This window comes from Brassica napus, chromosome C3, assembly GCF_020379485.1.
Source record: "Brassica napus cultivar Da-Ae chromosome C3, Da-Ae, whole genome shotgun sequence".
NCBI classification, from domain to species: Eukaryota; Viridiplantae; Streptophyta; class Magnoliopsida; order Brassicales; family Brassicaceae; genus Brassica; species Brassica napus.
Genome location: NC_063446.1, coordinates 43,586,721 through 43,603,556, shown reverse-complemented (window position 1 = coordinate 43,603,556; position 16,836 = coordinate 43,586,721). Strand labels below are relative to the sequence as shown.

General features: G+C 38.1%; 2 protein-coding genes across 2 annotated transcripts; one reads left to right on the top strand and one right to left on the bottom strand.

Moving 5' to 3' along the window:
* The first annotated feature begins 5,907 nt into the window (after positions 1-5,907).
* LOC111211109 (telomere length regulation protein TEL2 homolog) lies at positions 5,908-10,705 on the top strand. Its single transcript, XM_022712001.2, has 12 exons — positions 5,908-6,257; positions 6,350-6,455; positions 6,641-6,815; positions 6,957-7,142; positions 7,287-7,426; positions 7,718-7,994; positions 8,095-8,309; positions 8,480-8,578; positions 8,666-9,177; positions 9,273-10,036; positions 10,113-10,311; positions 10,425-10,705. Exons 1-12 carry the CDS (start codon positions 6,075-6,077, stop codon positions 10,593-10,595), a joined length of 3,027 nt encoding a protein of 1,008 aa, XP_022567722.2. The 5' UTR covers positions 5,908-6,074; the 3' UTR covers positions 10,596-10,705.
* A 213-nt stretch (positions 10,706-10,918) lies between these two features.
* On the bottom strand, positions 10,919-12,877 carry LOC106347621 (probable ubiquitin-like-specific protease 2B). Its single transcript, XM_048751083.1, has 7 exons — positions 12,639-12,877; positions 12,222-12,462; positions 11,937-12,113; positions 11,725-11,859; positions 11,559-11,640; positions 11,376-11,483; positions 10,919-11,283 (listed from the first exon to the last, which is right to left on the bottom strand). Exons 1-7 carry the CDS (start codon positions 12,721-12,723, stop codon positions 11,206-11,208), a joined length of 906 nt encoding a protein of 301 aa, XP_048607040.1. The 5' UTR covers positions 12,724-12,877; the 3' UTR covers positions 10,919-11,205.
* Positions 12,878-16,836: the final 3,959 nt, after the last annotated feature.

Here is a 16,836-nt window from a genome sequence, read left to right as displayed (position 1 = left end):
TCTTTCAGTCGACGCATCCCAACCTGATGGTTGAGCTTCATGGTCGCCAATGACTAATGGTCTCAATACCAAGGTAAAGTAGTGCTACCGCGTTGTAAATACATAACTTGCCTGGGATCTATCATTGTGGATCCGAGAGATAACATGTATCAATCAAAACATATTAACCCTTCTTTGGGTTTTGGTTAGTATAATGTAATCTCAAATTTTTAGTTCCTTGTAGGTAACATAGGGTGTATTTTATCCTGTCTCAGTCCCTTATGTTCGGACATGACCTAAACCTAGACAATAGGTTTACAGCAATACTCATGTCCGAATGTGTATGACATGACAAATACATCAAGGCAAGGCGCCAATAGTACTTAAGGTAAGGGACGTGTATGTCTTTATTTTCAGTGCCTCGTGGTCGAACATGAGCTAAACATATATAAGAGATTCACGACAAGAATACATGTCCGGCCTAGTATGGCTTGCCTATTACATCAAGGCGCCAATGGTACTTGGGTAAGGGACTTTACCATACCAAATACATATTTCTTGTCCTTCTTGGGACCAAAGGATCCGTGTCCAATTCAGGGGTACTCACGACCATGTCCTTTTTGGGACTTACAATGGGTTTGTGTCCGGACCAAGGGACCTTATGGGACAACTCAATGGGCGAGCTTTGGTCCATGTTAAAACCGTTTGAATACCTTTATATAAGTCCTTTGATGCACAAGGATTCCATCTTTTAAGATGTTCAATTTGTAATCCTAAACAAAACTTTGTTTGTCCCAAATTTTCATTTCAATCTCTTTCTTTAGATAATCGTTTGAAAGCCTCTCTAGAGGTTCCTAGGATATTAACATATACTTGTATACTTTAGTTCTCCAAGAACCTGTTGTATTTGACAACTCAATAGCCTCTGGGACTTTTATATATATCTCATTATCCAGTGGACCATACAAGTAGGCGGTTTCTACATCCTTTAACCGCAAGTCTATTTTTCTTCTTTTATGGCCGGACTTGTTAGGAATCTAAATATTTGTTGCATCCACCACAGGGGAGTATGTCTCCTCATAATTGATTCATGGTCTTTGTGGAATCCTTGTGCATATGGCTGTGCCTTATATCTTGCTATCTCGCCATGTATCATTTCTTTCACAAAGACTCATTTTTGTCCAACTGGTTTCACATCTAGAGGTGTCCGAACTATGGGACCAAAACCTCTCTTTTCTTAATGAACTTAACTCCACGTCCCCTTTCCATTTGATCTAATCTGATTTGTTGAGTGCACTCATGTATGGACGTGGGTTCATGATCCTCATTCATTTCATAATCTCAAGTGCTACACTGCATGCAAATATATCATCAATGTTGACTTTCTTTCTCTTGTTCCATTTGTGTCCCAGACATGACATAACTTATTGAGGTTTCATTATGACATTCAGTACCCTGAAGCTTGGTGTCCCAAGCCTCATTGTTAGGCACCTTAGGTACAACCATGTTTATGGTTTCCTCATCCACGGCCGTGGCTTTTAAGTTTGTCCATCTTAGGATCGACCATGTCTAGGATTCTCTCGTCCACGAATTCATTAGCACCTTTCTTTAATATCCGAGGGATCTTATCTTTGGAACTTATTGGTCTACCACGTTTCAAACGTGCCTTAGACTCAGTAGCAACTTGATTGTGTCCTTCTTGAACATCAATTCGAATTTGGTGCATTTACAGCTGGTATATATGACTTAGTCATTCTATTCGGGTCAGTAACGGAAACTGTCAATTGTTTAAGCTAACTTTTGTATAATCTTGTGGACTTCTAAATCTCATTCTTGAGTCCGAGGATCTTGCCAATATAAGGATGTATGATTCCATGTAATTTCTTTTACTCTTTTACCAGCTTATTACTTTCTCCCCCTAATCCGTGTACCTGACCTCAAACTGATCACCCATATTTGGCTCAAGGTACTTAATAATTGTGGGAGAATCATATCCAACATATATCCCCATCCTCCTTTGAGGTCTCATCTTAGTTCTATGTGGTGGAGTAATTTGTATATAGACGGCACATCCAAATATCTTACGATGGGATATGTCTGGCTCTTGACCCGTTATCTAATCGATGGGGAATATCTATGCTCACTAAATGGCCTTTTGCGTATTAACTTAGATGAATGTAAATTTCGTGTGGCCCAAGTTGTGACTGGAAGTTTTGACCTCATAAGTAATGGTCTAGCAATCAGTTGTATGCGTTTAATAAAAGATTTCGGCCAAGCCGTACTTGGTATGGACATGTATCACGGAATTATCCACACTTACCCTCATGGACATACCATAATCATTTAAACGCTTGAGACATGTATTCACCAGTTTATTATTTACTTAGTCTCTTTGACTGGTGATGGCCTATCAATGAGTTTCCCTTGTATACATGCTACACACGTGAGATTCTTTGGGATAACTCTTTCTTTCTTTCAATGTGTGCCCATTTGTATATCAATTTCGCATCATGTTTGAACCAGGATGGCCAATCCGGTTATGCCATAAAGTGAATATTTTTCGCAGGCATTTAGCCTCTATCATCCTGATCTTGGCATAGTAAAAACCAGTAGAGAATGCATGTATAGTTTCGACCATTTTTCTATGGTCTTGGGCGAATTTTATATATCTAAAAGGAACCTTTTATTTCCTTTGCCCATTGTTTCAATATGGAAACCACTCTTATATCTTTTAAACTCAATGAGCTTCTATGAGTGAATATAAATCATTAAATTTGTTTAGTCTGGTCGTAGCTTATCATGATAATGGTTATACCCGCAACTATATTTCTTATAAACTTATATATTTGAAAAAAATCACTCATTCATTTTATTAAGTTCGGAGCAAACAAAGCAATAAAATAATTTCAAAGTGAGAAAACAAAGAAAGTATAAAAGCAAAACAAACACAGAAGTCGAAATCAACATTATTCTTTTAGGCAATCAGAATTTCATATTCCGTAGGATCATCTCTTTCATGATCAAAATCATCTTTACCATCTTTATATACCAAGTGGGCTTCAAGATTCTTCCCTTTCTGACTCTCTTGATAGTGGTCACAAAGATGTTTGGGAGTCCTACATATCTTAGCCCAATGGTTCCCCATTCCACATCTATGGCACACTGATTTGGTCGAGCTTTGTGGTTTAAAGGATATACCACGGTCTCTGCCTCGACCATGGTATCAAATTAGGTTGATACCCACAGCCTTTGCCATAGTGGTTCCCACGGTCAAATGTATAATAGTGGTCATGACCACGTCCTTTCTACCCTCCACGGCCATGGCCATGTGGTCTATCATCCTAGACGTGGTTAGATTCTTTTGGATTCTTTCTTTTCCTTTGTGGCCTTATTGACTTCAGGTAATGGGGTTGATCCAGGAGGTCTCAATTCATTGTTTCTCATCAGTATTGGAGGCTTAGCTAGCAATAGACTCATCCACGGACTTGTAGTCCTGGATTCTGAGATTCCTCCATAGCTTTTGGTAATAACACCTTTCTTTGGTGATCATATTTCGATTTGAATTATGTTCAAAGGTCTAGAGGATTCTCAATTGTCAAATACTGATCTTTGAGACTCTCAATAAGATGATGGTGAATAATTAATATTGTCTTGTATCAATCTTTCTCATTTGCATTATTGCCTTCTATGATACATTCACCAAGTCTTTTTGACTTTAGGATAATCTTTGTACCCAATGCCCACTATAAATAATTATCTCCAGAGAGATTTAGGGCAGCAAAATCCAGGTTGGTTTTTGACATCTCAAATCATATATCACTCAATATTTATGTATAATTTTTCATGCGGCCTTATTCTTAAAAACAATCAATTCGGATTTCAATCTTATGAGGACAATGAAACTATCAATCTTAAAAGCATTTAATCAATCAGTCAATTTCTAGCAAGTCTCAGCAATACTATTTCTATGTGCTCATAATATTATGGTTTATCAAGACTAGCAAAACGGATTCAATTAATCACTCAATCAGTTTTAAGGCTGATTTTAGCAATACTAGAATATAGATTTCAAGCATGAATTTCAATGAATCAGTTTCAAGGCTGATTGGTATTTAGCATAAATCGTGTGTAAATAATCTATCTAGTATCCGAATTTATTAAACCTCAAAAACATATAATCAGATCAATCAATTTAATAGAACTCATAAGCATAATGAATTTAGGGTTTCAAGTTTCAGATATGAGGATTAAGGTTAGGACTAGAATTAGGGTTTCATGATTTCTAATCAGATCAATCAATAAAATCAAACCTAGCATACAATCTTAAACCTCAAGACATTAGATTTTATCATATATCTATCAACCTATCGGATTATATAAGCAAAGCAAGTTAGCAACTTATCGGATTCAATCAATGCTTTAACAGACTGGTCGGTTTAATCAATTTTAAATCAGATGAACAATTAACCAAGCAGAATGAGAAAATAAATCTATCAATCCTAACTGTGATCAAAGCATTAATAAAAACAAGCAGGTCGGATTTAATCAAGACTTAAACAGATCAGAATTATTAAAGTAGGAGGATGAGAATAATAAATCTAGCAACTTAACTGTCAAACAATTCTAGCAACATAGCATCAGATTCAATCAGATTTAAAACCTCAATGATCAAAACCGAAAACAGTTTTGATTTCAAAAATATTCGATTAGGGTTTTAATATGTGATTTGATAATTATAGTATAATTAATTTTGATACTTATATTATTTAGGGTTTATAGATATATGGTTAGGGTTTATCGGATTTTAACTTGTAAAATCCGATTTGGGGTTTTAATCATGTAGGAACATGATTTAGGGTTTAGGGTATCGAACTTTAGAGCTTCGATTTACTCATTAGGGTTTGATCTATTATCCTATGGCTTTTATCATAAAGATTAGGTTTTATGGTTTCATTCTTTATCAAACAATCCAAATTCGATTCATATGTTCTTAGATTTCGAATTACCTTTTAGCTTAGTTGATTGTTGAAACCGGACCACCAAAGAATGAACCTCGAGCTGGACTGGACGCGAGCTGGTCTGGACGCGAGCTGACTGCGAACGGATTGAGGCTGAGGTCGTGAGCGGCTGATCGGGACGCGAGCTGTTTGCTGTCGGATCGCGAATGGCTTGATCGTCTGGTGCAAACGGGACGCTTGCTGTCCAGGAACGCGAGCTGTCCTGGATGGTAGCTGAGGCTGAGTTCGTCTAGGATCAGGAACACCTTGGGCTGGAGCTGATCGGGGACGTGAGCTGGAACAAGAGACGCGATCGGATGACTAGGGTTCGTCGGGTCGCGACTAGGTTTAGGGTTTTGCGATTTTGGTTTTGGCGCAGGGTATTTAGAGTTTCGTTCTGATAACGTGTTGTAAACTTAAGAGATTGGAATCTGTAAGTTCTTGTTATATTAATCAATCATAAGGTGCCCTTATATATGAGAGTTACAAAGAGATAAAAGGAAAGACGTAAATATGGAAAGTGTACAAATACAAGGAAAATGAAACTAGAGTTTTCCCTTCTCTAAGCCGCCTCTCTCTCTCTCTAGGTGTTGGGCCGGTTTATGGACCGGGCCGGTTATGGACATCCATCATATGGTTTATAACATTTTATTATTAATCTATGTGATATTTTGATTGGTAATAAAATGAGGGGTGAATTTAAAGCCTAAGTCTTGTTCTCTTTTTACACGTGTAGTAAATGTATCTTGTATTCTGTATCACACTTGCTTTTGTGCTTAATACAAGTAAAAGTTGATAAAAAAAAAAAGAAAATCAGATGAGAACGGAAAGGCCGGACGCAGAGGCCCAAAATGATTGAGAAGTAGCTACGTTGGGCCTGAAAGCATCTAGAATCATTCTGTTTGGTCGCAGTGATTTGTGAAAATAATTTCGTCGATTTTCCTCATTGAATCTACAAATTTTCCGAGAAAATCACTAATCTCCGATGGTTTGACAAGAAAGCAAGGAGAACATCGTGGGAAAGAAGACTTGAGACCGAGAGATTACGTCTGATTATTTTCTTAAAATTTAATTTTAATTTGGCACCCTACACAGTCCATGGCCGAAGCAGAGAGTAAGCAAGCCCTTGAGACAAAACTCGTCGATAAGGTCGGAGAAGCCATCTCTGCTATTGGCGACGCCAAGCACGTCGACCAAGTCATCTGCGCTGTTCATTCCTTCGCCCTTCTTATCTTCCCGGTCGATCCAACCACTCGTATCGGTGACAAATACGGAGAAAAGGTTTGTATTTATCGGTGTCTTGTCTAATTTCGAAATTCTCGACATAGGAGTCTATAGCTTTACTTATGATTATGTCTTTTGTCGCCACACAGGTCTCTAGCTCCCTTGTTCCTTGTGCAAAAGATGATAGAAGTGATTGGTCCCAAACGTTTTACCGAGGTGTTGCGTTTCCAACGTTTGCTCGCGTTTTGTTGCTTGGTAAATCAAAACTCACACCTTTTTTTTATTTGTGTTATGGTTAGGCAAGTGTGACTTTGCTTCTTACTTCCTTGTAGTTTGTTACTGTGTTCTGTTAGCCCTGGTTGGTTTGAGTTTGTTTCCTTGATCTTATTGGGAAGTTATGTTTGTGTATGTTCAACTAGTTCTTGTTTTTTTAAATGCAGATGTTGCATCGGATTGGCTCTCTTGCTTCCCTGTTTCAGTACAGACACATTTGTATGATTCGTTCTTCTTAGATGGGCCTGTTGTCGAGGTTGTTCAGGTCTTGGTTCCGTTCCTACACCATGTCGACAAAAATGCTGCCGCTGATGCCAATTCTGTCCAGACCAATGTGGAAAGGTGCCCGAAAAGCACAATTCTTTTCTGTCTTTTTCATTCATTCATTCATTTTATAGTGGTATATTTAGACTCTAGTTGATGCAAATGTTAGTATCAGTATATTCTTAGCCTGTCAGTGATGTGACTTTGTTGTGATGACAGATTGCTTATATTGTGTTTGCTTGAAAACGCTGGAGTGCTTAAAATGACTAAAGAAATTGGTGATTATTATCAAGGAGACAGTTCCAGGAACGGAAATCTCAAGCCTTTGTTATCAAGGCTGTCACAGATACTGACCTCCATTCCTGATAAAGCACGGTTGAAAGCCCCGCCTTTACTTTCCTCTCAGTATCCTTTTCTCTGTGCACACAGACTCTAGCGCCTTCAGTGTGATCTATTTTAGCCCTCTTTTAAGTAACTAGATATCTTTTTTTTTATGTTAACTATCATATACAATAAGGTCAGCGTTTGTCTTTGACATGAGTCCTTAAGCTTATACTTCAAGCACATTACCAATCAGCTTCTTCAAATATTAGACGACAGAGCTTCCTGCAATGAGGCTAACAGCACAGATATTGTTTTATCATTTGTGGGGGAAATGTTTTCCCGTATCTGTCGACGCGGATTATCAGGTATATATATGCTCCGAGCATTTCACTTCTCAACCTACTGTGTAGTTTCTTTGTGGATTTTGAATTACCATGGACTTGCTTGTATTCACGTTTTGTCCCCTGCAATGGCTGAGTTAGGAGAATGTCGTCGCCTACAGATAGGAGAAAGGATACGCTATAATAATATTTTTAGTACTGATGGTGTGACTATGTGTTTTTGATTAGAGTTATTTCAGTAAACAAAATTTGATGTACTTCTTAGTAATTTTTATTCTGTTTTTTTTTTTTTTTTATTTTTTTCTTAATTTACAGATTTGCTGTTAAGTGAAGTAACACCTCATGTCCTAGCTCATGTTAGGAGATTACTAAACTCAAATAAGGGTTCCGTTGAGATTGAATCATTTCAGTTGGATCCTACATCCCAGATTTGGTCGAAAACTATGGAAGCAGTGACTGATCCATATGCTGTTGAGAAAATGGCTGAACAACTTTTACATCAGCTATATGCTGAGCATGCAAGTGATGTTGAAGCTTTCTGGACTATTTGGACTTTGTTTCATCGCAGTGTGAAACATCAGGCATCTGTGAGGTGTGCAAAAATGTTTTTGTTGGTCTTTTTTCAAAGAAGATGGATTTGTTGTCTATTGGTTTTTCCCATTTTAGTGTATTTTGTGGACTTAATATTTCAGGTCCATATTCGTTGACAAATTTCTGCTGTGGAAAGTGTTTCCTATCCGTTGTCTGCGATGGATCTTACAGTTTTCGGTTCTTGAGTGCCCACCGGTTACTAATACACTTGCTAAAGGTGACATCACGCAAGGACTGCTTGAAACAACGCAGCGAATAGCCTCAGTTTGGTCAAAAGGGGAGTTTCTGCAGTCCATCCCATTGGAGCAGCAAGCTTGTATCCTCTTCTTGTTTTTAAACCTGATATATGTAGATGCATTAATCACACATTGTAGGTTTGACTAGGCGTTTTGTTTAATCACTGTGTAGATGGTGAAGAAATGTTTTAATCTTCATGCTACTGTTTAAAGAATTCCAGCTCCTGTGTTCCCATGATATATGTTGCAGATATAACTACAGCTCTTGGGCTTTGCCTGGAGAACATGTCAAGAGAGGAACTAGATAGAACGAAGGATGTAATGCACAACATTCTCCAAGGAGTTAGCTGTATATGACTCATCTCTCTCAGTATCTTTGGGAAAGAACTCAAACGCTTAATCGGTCTTATGTCGTTTGCTTGTTATTTGCAAACAGGTAGACTGGAAAACCCAGGAGATCTGGTACGGAAAATGGCAAGCTCTATTGCCTTTATGTTCTCTAAAGTTATTGACCCGAAAAATCTTCTCTACCTTGATGATTCATTTACTGGGAATGCAATTGACTGGGAATTTGAGTTGCAAACGGCTGTTGGAGGGGTCCGGGCAATCACGAGTTCAATGGAAAATGGAGACGGTGAAACCAAAACATCCTCCTCCTTAACTGAAGTAAGAGACTCTAGCCGCAGAAACAAGGAGAAGTTAAATCACAAGAGCAAGGACATAGCTAATTTTGTATTGGCTGATCCAGATGAAATTGTTGATTTGGCTACTTTAAACTGTGGAACAGAGAGTGATGGTGATGATAACGCCAGTGTCAGCTCAGATAATTCAAGTGTTACTTCTTTGGAGCCATATGATCTATTAGATGATGACAAGGATTTAGGGAAACAGTTTACACATTTGGTTGATGTTGTTGGAGCTCTTCGGAAGACTAATGATGCTGATGGGGTACGTAAATAGAGAGAGTCGTCTCTGACGTTAGAAACTTGCATATTAAGGTTCAACACAAAATTGCTAACTTTTATGAAAATGACGTCTTGCAGGTGGAGAAAGCGATATATGTTGCAGAGAAGCTTGTGCGAGCATCTCCGGATGAACTGACTCATATAGCTGGTGATCTTGCTCGGATTCTTGTACAGGTTCGCTGCTCTGATATAACAGTCGAAGGTGAAGAAGATTCGGCAGAAGAGAAGCGGCAAAGAGCTCTAATAGCATTGCTCGTGACCCGTCCCTTTGAATCCCTGGAAACTCTTAACAGTGTGTTGTATTCGCCTAACGTAGACGTAAGTCAGCGGATAATGATACTTGATGTCATGTCTGAAGCAGCTCGAGAGCTTTCTAATACCAGGACACTGAAACCTAAACACCAAGCACGTGGACCTCTTATATCGAATATCTCAGATCCTCAACCCTGGTATTTGCCTAGCGATGCGGGTGCCCCATGGAAAAAGATCGAGGAGACAGGATCTTTTCATCTTAACTGGGCCAACCGATACGAGAGGGAGCTACAGCCGAAACCTGGACAGAAGATGAAAGGGAAAACTCGAAGGTGGAGCCTGAGATCAGGAGATAGAGATCAAAGTAGTACTGACTGGTCACAGAATAGGTTTCCGCTATACGCAGCAGCATTTATGCTTCCAGCCATGAAAGAGTTTGACAAGAAACGACATGGTGTTGACTTGCTTGGTAGGGACTTTGTTGTCCTTGGGAAACTTGTTCACATGCTGGGAGTCTGTATGCAGTGTGCATCAATGCATCCAGAAGCATCTGCGTTAGCTCTCTCTCTTCTAGATATGTTACAACGAAGGTACACATCATATCTTTTTTTTGTCTATGATCCAGACTTCAGCACCTTATACTGAATGCTTGATAACTTAATACAGGGAAGTCTGCAATCACCCAGAAGCCTATGTCCGAAAGGCGGTTCTTTTTGCAGCCTCTTCTGTTTTGATTGCTCTTCACCCTTCTTACATAGTCTCAGCCTTAGCTGAAGGAAATTTTGAACTTGCCAGAGCTCTTGAATGGATCAGAACGTGGGCTCTTCAAGTAGCTGACTCAGATATCGACCGAGACTGCTACTTGGTAAGTCGTACATTCTCCGTAGTAGATATTGGTTATATAACTAAAAGGACATAAAGTCTTTCATTAGCTTAAACAGTCTTACAATTTGGCTTATGTTCTGTGTCTTGTCTTAGATGGCTTTGTCATGTCTCCAACTTCACGCCGAGATGGCTCTCCAAACTTCCCGAGCTTTAGAATCAGTTGGTGGGAATAGCAGCAGCATGGGACCGATGAACATAAGTCTACCTTCTGGTATCTCTAAGCTGACATCAATCAAACTTCCTTCTTCAAATGTTCATCTCTAGTAATTTCATCTTTGTTGACTTGGCTATAATCTCTAATATAGCAACATTTCTTGAACTAAATAAACTTATTGTGTGTTAATTCGAATTTTGATATCTATTGCAATTTGCAAGTGTTTGTTTTTAAAAATAGGAACTTGTTCCTTATAGCTGAACCAAATACCAACTTGATATTCTCTCTATAAGGTGATTTTTTAATCATTTTGATTCACAAATTAGATTAAGAGTACACACCATTTCAACAGTCAGCTGCTGATAAAATAACGTGCTAAAATCAGAAAGATTCATGACTTGTTCCATTCCGATTTATTTTATGGTCAACGGCGTAAGCTTTAAAATCAACTGGTTACCACTTAAATATGAGTAAATCAACAGGCAGGCCTGGCCAAAACCAGAACAACAGTTTGATATATCAAAGAACCTAAAAAGATAAATACTATCCACAATGGGGTTCTTAAGATTCCTCCTCTGATGAAGTTTGAGATTTCATACCAACTGATAACATCCTCAGGATCTCTTTTTACCCTTTTGAATCTTCTGATGAAACTAGTCTTCTACTAATCTTCTGCGCTATGCTGATGTCTTGTAGCCGTTAAAAGTTAAAACAGTTTGGTCAACGAATGGCTCCCGAAGAATCAAATGTATTGCAGAAATCTTCCAAGTCTTTATGGCTAAACCAGTCCCCTTTCAACTGCATATTTTAAACCAAAAAACAAAAAAAACGAAACAAACTTATCGCTAACAATGAGAAAAATGATTGTTAAGTGATGATAATAAACTTACGAAACATGGGTAACTGTCGATGTTGAAGCTGCAGGCGTTTTCTATAAACCGATGAATGTAGTATAGAACAAAGCTTCCACATTCCACATCATTTGTCTGCTGTGGAACCTGAAACTATGACAAGTCAAATCCAATTCTGAGATATAAGGATCAAGAAATCCGAAATTAGATTGGTGTCATTACATCTGGCGCATGGAAAGGGATATCATCAACCAAGCTCGAGTCCTCACTTCTTCCCTCGATTCTGAATATGTCCAACACAAACCTGAAAGACAAAGGAGAAGCTACAAACATGTTACTCACCAAATAACATTCAAGAGAGAGAGAGAGAGAGAGAGAGAGTACTTGCTTTCTTATATCAGGTTCAAGCCGCTGCGCAGTCTCAGTTGTTTTCAGTGAATCAAGAAACAGCATGCATGTCTTCTCGTTATCATCATCAAGATCTTCCCCAAAATTGCAAAAGATCAACAAAGTCCAATGGCTCCTAAATGGAATCATAACACTAGAGTTAAACAACTGAAAACGTATCACGAACATTATATGGCAAGAAAATGAACTTACCAATAAACGATAGGAAGAAAAACATATTCGTTTGAGAAGATCTGTTTTGCCTTTACGGATTCGAAAACACTGCTTCTAACTCTCTCGTTTTCGCTTTTGTACATACTAAACCATAGACAATCTACGTACACAAAAGAGTTCTTTTTCTCATCCAAGACGTCCTTCTTCCACAAAACCCTATTCAAAAGTAGACCAATCAGAGAAAAGACATTGATAAAAAAACACAGTAAACATTCTTTTCTTTTTTTTTGAAAGAGTAAAAGAGATGATTGATTGATTGATTACTCTAGATAGTTTATGAATATGTTGGAGTTGAGTTTTTTCCGTAGCTTGGAGACTAAGTACTTGCACTTGACCCTTCTTCTTGACCTTTCACGACGTGTGCATTCCTCATAGAAACAAGGGGCAGTGACTTTCAACAACTCAAACTCTTCCTCGGTTAGTTTGGGTTTAGAATCACGCGTGTTCAGATAAGCAATATGCTTCCAACATGATCTGTGGTTTTCATATTCATCTTCCTCAATATCTGTAAGAAAAAAACAATATAATGCAGAACTAAAATTATCAAGATTTCATTGTAATCCGACATACAAAGTCCCAAACTTTCCACAAATTAATCCAATTTTCTGAATCGAATTTTCCAAAACCCTAATCCCCAAAATTGCAGAGATCAAAAAAAAAAAGAATGGAGGCAATCATTACCCTCAATTATAGTAACAGATGCAGGAGGAGCAGTGACGGCTTTGGTATTTCTAACACGATTACTTCTTCTTCTTCTTCTTGACATTGAAGAATTACTAAGCGAGAGAGAGAGAATTAGGTCAGTGAGTTTCTATACTTCTTCTTATTCTTCTTCTTCTTCTTCTTCTCTTCTCTGTTCCTTCTCTCTTCTTGTCTAAAGTCTCAACCTTCTTTTACTCTTGGTGGTTCCCTACCGTAATGTACCTTTGCCGAATACGAAAAGCTCCTTTTTTGGCCCTTGATTTTGTTCCCTTAGTCAACGATTCTACGGTCAAGATGACTTCAAGTCTTGTCAACCCAACTTCATTGGCATGTTTACGTAATCGGGCTTTGTTGAACATCGAGACCCAACAACAAAATTAAAAATCTACAAATTTAATCCCTAAACATGACCGACTACAGAGACACATCGTAGTCATAATCACATAAAAGATCGAGAGAGAAAGGGGAGAAGAGAGAAAAGTAGATCTCCGGCATACGGCCGGCGCGTGAGCGTACGTGTCGTCGCCGGAGACCGTCGTCCTTAAACTAAAAGTATTCGTTTGTGTCTCATCCTCGGTTCCTACAGCATCCGCCTTGTCTGAGCTCTGGCCAGCCATCACATGTGGTGTTCCTGTATCTGGAGTGAAGACGCGGAGGTTGAAAGGATTGGAAAGGTGAAGACGATCGTGTTTTGGGTTTTTGGGAGGTGGAGGCTACGATAGCTCCGCCGCCGCCGGTTTTAGTCGCTGAGAGGCGGAAGTTCCTTCAACTTCGCCGTCGTCGGCTCAAGCTTCCGGGCGGTGAAGGCTCCGTCAGCCTTACGTCGCCGGCTTCAGGTTCTCGGTGTTGTCTGTTTGCTCGAGTATGGGTTATGGTCATGGTGCGGGAGAGGTTATCGTTCATTGATCTCTAAGGGTATGAAGCTTCGCCGTCGGATGAGATCTCTACAGAGGGATGAAGCTCTCCGACAAGGTTTCAGGAAGGTGAAGAAGATAGTTGGTTTCGGTGGAGGCTTGAAGGGATTATGAGCTCCGGCGAAACGAGGGTGTCAGTGATTAGGTACGCGGCTTGGTGAGGCGGAGACAGTCGGGTCGAGGCGGAACGACGTGTGGTGCACTGACGGTCAAGATCTCCACACGTGTCCCGCTCCAGTCTCCTCGACGCACGCGTACACGAGACTGTCGGTGCTGGGTTTGAGTTTTGGGCCTTGGGCCTGTTTAGCTTATTTGGGCTTCGACCATTGTTTGTTTGTAGCCTGTTAGTATCGTGGGCTTTTTGTATAGTTCATCATGAACTTGGGCTTCGCCGTTGGGCTTGGCCCGTTCTTTTTATTAAAACAAAATTTGATGGAAAAAAAACAGAGACACATCGTAGTGACGCGTATTGAACACGCGGCATCCATGCGAGGTTGAAATCGCTGGCACCGCTCCGCCATTGATCCGCCACTGCGATACTCCTCCATCTTGATGTCTTTGGCAACGATCCATATTCTGTTTTGGTGCCTCGTTCTTTCTGATTTTTAGCTACCTTCCACCACAATTGTGACCTTCTATTCGGAGATACCCTCATTCACCGTTGATTAAGACCTAGAAGGCTTTAAACCTGAAAAAAGAACATGCGTTGGACCGCTATAAGCGCCAACTATTCTTGAATCTCCTCCAAAATGGCTGTATACCTCCATCAAACCCGATCATTTCTCAAACAGAGATACTTTCCACAAACGTCGTATATGACTAATAGACAAGGAAAGACTGGTTCTCTTGAGAAATGATTGAAGTGAAACGGTAAAAAAAGTGATTCCAATTTATTGGCCATCGGGATACTTATAAAAACCAGTGGAAAGTATATTGGTCATCTTCATCAAAGATAAAAGAATTGATTGAAGATCAGCTTCGATGAAGAACAAGAAAACACAACAAGAAAAGACATCGCCATGGCGAAGATGTATGATCCGCGTCGTAAGAGAAATTCGGCTAACCCGAAAAGATAAAAATCTTTATATTACAACAAAAAGGGGTGGCGACCGGCGGCGAAAGAGCTCGCCGGCCACCGAAACGTAGATTTGATTTTTGGAAAATTTAGAGAGAGATGTTAGAGCGTTTGGAGAGAGAGTTTTTTGGGCTAATTTTTTACTTTTTATCTATGCTATTATTTTAAAGATGATTTTAATTTGTCAATAAGAAATTCCCTTTTTTAATTTATTTTCAAAAAATAGCCGTAGAAGTAAAAGAAAATGACCAAAATAAATTTTATTACAAAGTAAAAATATATTTATATCCTAGGGTTAACTAATGTAGACTTATGGTTTAGATTTAAAGGATGAGATTTTGAAGATAAAATTTCAAATTAAAAAAAAAATTAAAAAAAATATTAAATTTTTTTAAAAAAAAAAAAACTATTTTGCTCATTTTCTTTTCTGAATGTTATTTTCGTGATAAAAACTTAAAAAAAAACTATTTGAGAATTGCCCGTTGTCAATGCATCCATAATTTTAGGAAGAGTAACTAGTTTTAATAATATTTTTTATTCAAAACTCTATCTTAGAATTGATATTTAAGATAATTAATTAAAAATAGATATTAATAAATATATCGGTATAATCAGTTTTATGCCTTATATTTACTTTATGATTTAAATAGTTTGTATTATATCCAATTTCTATATTGTGATATTAACGACTGATATCATTGCCAAATTCTCTTGTTCATATAAGAAATATAGATCCGATTAAAGATTATTTACAGATTAAAGTGTTGAAATTTTAAAATACATGAAAAAATTCAAAAAATTGTTTCAACGATATTGGTGTGTTTTAGATATCTTTTTAAGTATAATATTTTTTTATTAATTTGTATTAATTATACCATTTGGTGTTAATCAATTATATTTTCAGGATTTAATTTATGCTTCTGTATGAATATTCTATTGGTAACTTTAATACTAGATAAATTAATTGGGCTTTTTGCAAGATTGACTCAAAACTCAAAGTCAAACCTAAAACTAACTCATGCTTTTTTGGATTTTTCTTTTGTCCTATTCACCCCACAAGTTCATATAATTCACGAAAATGCCATCAAATTTTTTTTATTTTTTTCCGAAAATGACATTTTTACTCTCTCACCCTCATCATCTTCAAGTAATTACAAGATTGCTATTGTCATCTATACCCCAACCACCATGAACAACCAATTTGAAGTTCTTAATGCACCTAAAATTGATTTAAACTCTCTCTTTCTCACTTGTTATGAACTAAAAACAACATATCTTTCACTTTGCCTCCATATTCATCCAAAAAACTCAAGCTTTTGATTCAAATTTTTTTTATGGTTGATAGAGCCATTCAAGCATACTATTCTTGGTGGGTTACTTTCGTTTGAGATTTTGGGTGGTTGGAGAAGACTCTGTGTGCTAAGGAAGTCATCTCACTAGTTTAAGGTATGAAATTGAAATTTTTTCCAGATCTGTTCGTGTAGAAGACTTACCCGTAAGTAGTCTGACTGTAGAAGACTTACGGGTAAGTCTTCTGGTCAAACGGACGACTTACTTTTAAGTCGTCATCTTTGTTTGTTAAAAAAAATCTAGAGAATACCCTAGACGACTTACTGATAAGTCATCTAGGATAAACGGGTTAGTTTTGCATTTGATCGAATTGTGTCAGATATTTGACTTATCCTGGACGATTTACCAGTAAGTCGTCTCCGGGAAAAAAAAAATTTCAATATTTTATTGAAGCTGGACGACTTATCTGTAAGTCGTCTCAGGTTACTTTTGCAATTGGAAAATAAAACTTAAATATTTAACTTTTCCCAGACGACTTACGCGGAAGTCGTCAAGTAAGACGACTTACTTGAAAGTCGTCCATGATAAGCAAAGTCGTCCACATTTATTTCCTAGATTATGGTCAAACCTTGCTTATCTCGGACGACTTTCTCGTACGTCGTCTGCCTGGACGACTTTCAAGTAAGTCGTCTGGGTAAAGTTAAATATTTAAGTTTTTTTTTCGAATTGCAAACTAACCTGAGAAGACTTACAAATAAGTCGTCTAGCTTTAATAAAATACTGAATTTTTTGTTTTCCCGGAGACGACTTACTGGTAAGTCATCCAGAAAAAGTCAAATATCTGACACAATTCGGTCAAATGCAAAACTAACCCGTTTATCCTAGTCGTCTAGGGTTT

What these genes read in the sequence shown, in the direction of transcription:
- LOC111211109 (XM_022712001.2), top strand. Translation starts at nt 6,075, where the DNA reads ATGGCCGAAGCAGAGAGTAAGCAAGCCCTTGAGACAAAACTCGTCGAT. An exon ending in GTGACAAATACGGAGAAAAG is followed by an intron (nt 6,258 to 6,349) that starts GTTTGTATTTAT and finishes GTCGCCACACAG; the next exon opens with GTCTCTAGCTCCCTTGTTCC. An exon ending in GTCCAGACCAATGTGGAAAG is followed by an intron (nt 6,816 to 6,956) that starts GTGCCCGAAAAG and finishes TTGTGATGACAG; the next exon opens with ATTGCTTATATTGTGTTTGC.
- LOC106347621 (XM_048751083.1), bottom strand. Translation starts at nt 12,723, where the DNA reads ATGTCAAGAAGAAGAAGAAGAAGTAATCGTGTTAGAAATACCAAAGCC. An exon ending in ATCTGTTACTATAATTGAGG is followed by an intron (nt 12,463 to 12,638) that starts GTAATGATTGCC and finishes TTTTTCTTACAG; the next exon opens with ATATTGAGGAAGATGAATAT. An exon ending in TTTCTTCCTATCGTTTATTG is followed by an intron (nt 11,860 to 11,936) that starts GTAAGTTCATTT and finishes GATTCCATTTAG; the next exon opens with GAGCCATTGGACTTTGTTGA.